At 37.6% G+C, this 6,987-nt stretch overlaps 1 protein-coding gene across 1 annotated transcript in view; it reads left to right on the forward strand.

Moving 5' to 3' along the window:
• Nucleotides 1-5,627, forward strand: part of LOC144979271 (AP-3 complex subunit mu-1-like) — a 12,977-nt gene extending 7,350 nt beyond the window's left edge. Inside the window, exons 6-8 of the mRNA XM_078925886.1 lie at nucleotides 529-579; nucleotides 2,719-2,787; nucleotides 5,240-5,627. Of these exons, the coding sequence (XP_078782012.1) occupies nucleotides 529-579; nucleotides 2,719-2,787; nucleotides 5,240-5,305 (186 nt within the window). The 3' untranslated portion in view covers nucleotides 5,306-5,627. The remainder of the gene's footprint in view (nucleotides 1-528; nucleotides 580-2,718; nucleotides 2,788-5,239) is intronic.
• The last annotated feature ends 1,360 nt before the right edge of the window (nucleotides 5,628-6,987 follow it).

Consider the following 6,987-nt stretch of genomic DNA (forward strand, 5'->3'; position numbering starts at 1 on the left):
TTTTTAAAATGTGTTTTTTATAGGAGTCATTTTACCCCCCTTTATTTTACTATACATGTTATTGACCATATACACATATACATTATTATTGACCATATACACATATACATTGTTATTGACCATATACACATATACATTATAGCAGGTGGTTGGATGGGAGCATCACCCTTGAATCATATACCTATGATGTTCACATGGGTGTACGATCCGATAGTGATGTCGTTTCTTCTTCTCTTTACTAGCCTATCCTGCTTCTTTGGTTTGTGACTGTATTTTTGACAGGGGATATTTTTTTTCTGTAAATCTTCTGCCTGTTTGTTCTTGGTTATTTATAATTTAGTTTGATATCTTTAGGTTATGATTTTGATTTACATTTGTACTATTTTTGTTAGATTGCTTGTTTTTTTGTTTCAGCGGTCTCTCATATAACCTCAGTTGTGTTGGAAGAGACCTAAAGCAACAAACAAAACAAAAAAAAAAAAAAAAAAAAAATACATTACTATTATTTTGACATGTTTCCCCGTACAGATCACATTACAAAGTGGAGTCCCGGTGCCGGAATCAAATCCAACCTTGACTGTAAGTCGACTTTTTTTTCTTTAAAAAAATTTTTTTTATGGCTTTAGTTCACGATTTGTTGTGAACAACAATGAATATAAGATCTTCAAAAAAAAAAAATATCTAGAACAGAACGTTTCAGGTTCAGAACCCTTCTTCAGTCAATGATAAGCGGTACACAAATGTTAGAAGCTGGGACTGTATAAAGGAATAAACAAAATATAATATATTACAAAAAAAAAAAGAACAAAATATCTAGAACAGAATGTTTCGGGTTCAAAACTCTTCTTCAGCCAATAATAAGCAATACAATATTGCTATGATAGTCCAGTTGGTAGAGAACTCGCTTCACAAGCTAAGGGACTGAGACTGATCCCAGGTGCATTCTGACTCCCTCTCCCCCCCCCCCCCCCCCCCCCCCCCCCCCCCCCCCACCCGCCCCTGTCCACCCAGCAGTGATTGGGTAGCTTGGTCTGTTACATCTGGCGGAAATGACTTTGCCAATAGACTGGTTTCCTATCCACCTATTCATAAAAGTAGAAAACGGTAAGGGCTGCCTGAAGCCGGTGATCATAAAATACTAACGAAAGAGTGAAAATGGAGAGGCTTCGTATGGGAACAAAACAGACAATGGACGTTTCGGGTACAAATCCTTCGTCAGCACAACAATACACAAATTAACATGGAAAACAAATAAAATATAATGCAAAAAAACTTGTGTCGTCTGTACTCAATGGTGGTTGGAGTATGAATGAAATGTTGGCGTGGCGTGGGTAGAGGGTTGGGTGCCCCAGGGGGGTGATTTGATGTATTGTTGTGCTGATGAAGGGTTTGTACCCGAAACGTCCATTGTCTGTTTTGTTCCCATACGAAGCCTCTTCATTTTCACTCTTTCGTTAGTATTTTACCTCCTATCCATAGAGTTGCAAGCAATTGCTATTGTCTGTTTCATGCTACAGAAACTGGAATAAACTCCGGTTCTATGGGCCTCAAGACTCTTGCTCACATTCTCTGACCGTACTCGGGTGTGATATGATACTTAGCCTTTAACAGCATTGTCTTTGTCGGAAATTATTGAAATACCATCTAACAGGTGTCATGTCTCATCCTACATGTTAAATGTTGCTGTTGGTCAGGGACCCTTTGTAAGGTGCTTTGAGTACGATTTTGCACTATACAAAAGTTCATTATAAAAAAAATTATAAATAGTGTGTCATTTATTCCTTCATTGCACCATAAATAGTGTGTCATTTATCCCTTCGCCTAAATAATGGATCATTTATTCCTTCACCATAAATACTGTGTCAATTGCTCCTTCCCCATAAAGAGTGTGTTATTTATCCCGTCGCCTTATACAGTGTGTCATTTATTCCTTCACCATAAATAGTGTATCATTTATTCCTTCACCATAAATAGTGTATCATTTATCCCTCCACCTTAAATAGTGTGTCATTTATCTCTTCACCTAAAATAGTGTATCATTTATCTCTTCACCATAAATAGTGTGTCATTTATCCCCTCACCATAAATAGTGTATCATTTATCCCTCCACCATAAATAGTGTGTCATTTATCCCCCCACCATAAATAGTGTGTCATTTATCCCTCCACCATAAATAGTGTGTCATTTATCCCTTCAGCATAAATAGTGTATCATTTATCCCTCTACCATAAATAGTGTGTCATTTATCCCTCCACCATAAATAGTGTATCATTTATCTCTTCAGCATAAATAGTGTATCATTTATCCCTCCACCATAAATAGTGTGTCATTTATCCCTCCACCATAAATAGTGTGTCATTTATCCCTTCAGCATAAATAGTGTATCATTTATCCCTCCACCATAAATAGTGTGTCATTTATCCCTCCACCATAAATAGTGTATCATTTATCCCTCTACCATAAATAGTGTGTCATTTATCCCTCCACCATGAATAGTGTGTCATTTATCCCTTCAGCATAAATAGTGTATCATTTATCCCTCCACCATAAATAGTGTGTCATTTATCCCTTCAGCATAAATAGTGTATCATTTATCCCTTCACCATAAATAGTGTGTCAATTGTTCTGTCATGAGGTCAAGTCACACACTTGCCGACCATAAATAGTGTGTCATTTATCCCTTCAACATAAATAGTGTATCATTTATCCCTTCACCAGGTCATGTTCACCATCAACACACTTGCCGTGTCAGGCCTGAAAGTCAACAGACTGGATATGTATGGAGAGGTAAGGAAACCTGTGTTGTTTGTACACGTGTGTCAAACAATCTTTTAAGTCGTTGTTCAAGCCATGAGCAGACTTGCGGCAATGTGGTCTAGTGGTATGACACTCGCTTTCAGATCGGGAGGTCCTGTGTTCGAGCCTCGCTCGGCGCATAGTTGAGTCCTTGGAAAAGGCTCTTTACTCACATTCCCTCACCGTACTCAGGTATAAAATGAGTGCCTAGCCGTTTAACAGCGTTGTCTTTGTCTGAAAAGATTGTATTATCACCGAACAGGCGTCATGTCCCATCCTAAATGTTAAATGTTGCTGTTGGCCAAGGACCCTTTATAAAGCGCTTTGAGCACATTTAGTGGACATTGCGCTGGCTATATAAAAGGCTCTTTGTTTTTTTTTAGTGCTATGAATAATTAATAGAAATAAGAAATGGTGGCTCCAGCCACTGAACTGCAAACGCCTCTGTGACCCAATAAATCTTGTAGAAAAGGAATGTTTAGATTCTTAGAACCTGTGTAGTCAGGACCATGCTGAGGGCAAAGTATTTATTTCTGAAGCTATTCATAGTGATTTTCCCAGTTTCTATAGCGTGAAACGGACAATAGAAATTGTTTGCTACCCTTTGGATAGGATACTAGTCTATTGGAAAGCACTTTCCACCAGACCTAAGAGACTAAGCTGCCCTAATCACTGCTGGGTGGACAGGAATGGGGGGGGGGGGGGGGGGGGGGGGGGGGGGGGGGGGGGGGTGAGGTCAGAAAAACCTGGAATGCACCTGGGAGCGATCACAGTCCCTTTGCGTGTGAAGCGAGTGCTCTATCAACTGAGCTATCAGGAGTCTGACAGCCATTGTTGGTGTTTAGGCTGAAGAATTTTGGTAATCTTCTTTTGAATGTTTCTAAATCTGTTGTGTTTGATTCACACATGATGCGGGAAGAACGTTCCAGTCTTTGATAGTGCCGGGGGTGCAAATGAATATTTGAAGGTGTTTGAGTTTGTAGATTGGTGTTTTAGTGTTTTTGACTGGGTTTTATTTGAGTGTGGGAATTTCATTGTAAGTCTAGTTGTTCTGGTGAAATGGCCGTCATTTTGTTTGTAATTTTGAACATGAGAGTTGGTCACCGTACTCAGGTGTAAAATGAGTACCTGGCCTTTAATGATCCTCAGTCGAGGACGACTGATTTTTTTGGGATATTTTCTTTCTTTTTATTTTTCTCTGTGCTTTTTCTGCCACTGTTTCATACACACTTTGTCAGTTGTTTATGCGGCTATGTGGTCTAGTGGAAGACACTCGCTTTCTGATCGGAATGTTCTGAGTTCAAGCCTCGCTCGGCGCATAATTAAGTCCTTGGAAAAGGTTCTTTACTCACATTCTCTCACCGTACTCAGGTGTAAAATGAGTACCTGGCCGTTAACAGTGTTGTCTCTGTCCAAAAAAATTGGGCTATCGCCTAACAGGAATCGCATCCTGTCCTAAATTTAAGTGTTGCTGTTGGCCAGGGACCCTTTATAAAGCGCTTTGAGCATGTTTAGTGGATATTGCGCTATATAAAAAAAAGTTTTTTTGTTTTTTTTTTATTGCTACGAAAAATTAGTAGAAACATGAATGTTTGTCTCCAGCTACAGAACAGCATTGGCCTATTTGACTCAATCAATCTTGTAGAAAAGGAAAGTCTAGTTCCTCACAACCTATAGTCAGGTCTTTGGAGCATTTTTGGATCATTCTGAGGGAAAATTATTTATTTCTTAATTCGGATTTCCAGCTTTTTGAATTGGATTTTAATTTATGTCTGGCATCTGTATCATCTTAATATAATACCATTTAGAGGCAATAGGTCACATTTCAATATAAGTTTCAGGCTTTTTCAATTTGTTAGAATTGGATTTCAGGCTTTTTGAATTTGTTAGAATTGGATTTCAGGCTTTTTGAATTTGTTAGAATTGGATTTCAGGCTTTTTCAATTTGTTAGAATTGGATTTCAGGCTTATTGAATTTGTTAGAATTGGATTTCAGGCTTTTTCAATTTGTTAGAATTGGATTTCAGGCTTTTTCAATTTGTTAGAATTGGATTTCAGGCTTTTTGAATTTGTTAGAATTGGATTTCAGGCTTATTGAATTTGTTAGAATTGGATTTCAGGCTTTTTCAATTTGTTAGAATTGGATTTCAGGCTTTTTCAATTTGTTAGAATTGGATTTCAGGCTTTTTCAATTTGTTAGAATTTGATTTCAGGCTTTTTCAATTTGTTAGAATTGGATTTCAGGCTTTTTGAATTTGTTAGAATTCGATTTCAGGCTTTTTGAATTTGTTAGAATTGGATTTCAGACTTTTTGAATTTGTTAGAATTGGATTTCAGCCTTTTTGAATTTGTTAGAATTAGATTTCAGGCTTTTTTGGCCCTAACCCACTTGCACCCATGTCTTGGCTATTTTACAATGATTTCATTTTATATATCATTCCAGAAATACAAGCCATTCAAGGGTGTGAAATACATCACAAGGGCTGGCAAATTTCAATTCAGGACATAACACAGACAGTTGAACATTCATCCTCTCTCATCTCGCTTATAATTTATTGAATTGTCTTTATTATTAACACTTTTTTTTCTCTTTTTCTTTCCGTTGTTGTTGTTGTTGTCGTTGTTGTTGTTGTCGTTGTCGTTGTTGTTGTTGTTGTTGTTGTTGTTGTTGTGTGTTGTTTAGACAAAAGTCACATTTCTTTCATTAATATTTTGTGTTTATACTCAGATCAGTTCTTTTAATTTTGGCTTTTATATTTTATATGCTTGTGTCATTTATGATTTCTCAATTTGAGAGAAGAGAGCGGGGGGAGGGGGGGGGGGGGGGGGGGGGGGGGGGGGGGGGGGGGGGGGGGGGGGGGGGGGGTTGGGGGGGAAATTTACTGTTGTTGTCATGGTGATCCAGATATTGTGTATATATTTATATATATATGTTTGTGTGTATTGATTTGTGATGTGTGACATTGAATGTCAGGTTGGAAGGCTGAAGGATTTTGTGTGTAAATGGATGCAAATGATGAATTGAGTTGAGTTGAATTCCCTGTGCAGGAAAACCATTTTGCAACAAACCATCAATGACGACGTCATTGAGTTTTGTTCTTGTTTTTTTTTCCCTACAATCACGTTGATACAGTGGAATTTATTTCTTGTACTTTTTTGTTCTTGTACTTCTATGTGTACTTGTACCTGTACTTGTGTTTGTACTTGCACTGGAATTTTTATTTGTACTCGTACTTGTACATGTTACTTGTAGTTGTACTGGACCTTGTATTTGTGCTTGTGCTTGCAGTTGTACTTGTACTTGTATTTGCACATGTGCTTGTAGTGGTACTGTATTTGTACTTGTACTTATATTTGTACTGGTGCTGTATCGTTCTTGCATTGGTACCATATTTGTACTTGTGCTTGTACTTATATTTGTACTGGTACTTGTATTTGAACTTGTACATTTTTTGGTATTGGTACCTGTATTTGTACTTGTGGCTATGCTTGTACTTCTATTATATTTATTTTGACTATACATAAATTGTAAATGTGATATTATCAATACTAGATCTAATACAGAAATATTGACATGATTTGAAATGGGGATTGATTCATTCCATTGTTTTCTTTTTGATATTTGGATCTCCCTTTTGTTTTTGTTTGTGTATGTGCGGCTTTCTGGTCTTGTCAGTGACATCTATCAAGGGACAGACATCGATTCCAGGTGTAGTCAAGATTTTTGTTTTTCTGACCCCCACACCCCCATCCACCCAGCAGTGAATGGGTAGCTGAGTCTGTTAGATTTGGCGGAAAGTACTTTGATAGACTAGCGTCCTATAAAAGAAAACCTGGCTCCGTTGGCCTTGTGACTCTGAACGACAAATTTATTCAAATGAATTATTTGCTGTCCGTCGACCTCAAAGACACACACACATACAGACACGTACACATTACACTAAAACACACACCAAAATAAAATGTTTTGTTTTTAAGGGTTTTATGGCGCTTGCAACACATTAAGGTCATATCAGCACCAGTAAAAGGAAGAAAATGGGATAGTAAAAAGTTCTAGAATTACAATTAAAGAACCCAAGAAAAGGTAAGACAAATGGGAATTGGTTCAAATAGGAAACAGATGTAGATTCCAAGAGCACACTATCAAAGTACTTAGTTTGAGATCACCTTAAAGTCTCATCCAGACACAAG

Source organism: Berghia stephanieae, chromosome 9 (assembly GCF_034508935.2).
Source record: "Berghia stephanieae isolate SIO BIC M18660-M18661 chromosome 9, UCSD_Bste_1.3, whole genome shotgun sequence".
Classification (NCBI taxonomy): Eukaryota; Metazoa; Mollusca; class Gastropoda; order Nudibranchia; family Aeolidiidae; genus Berghia; species Berghia stephanieae.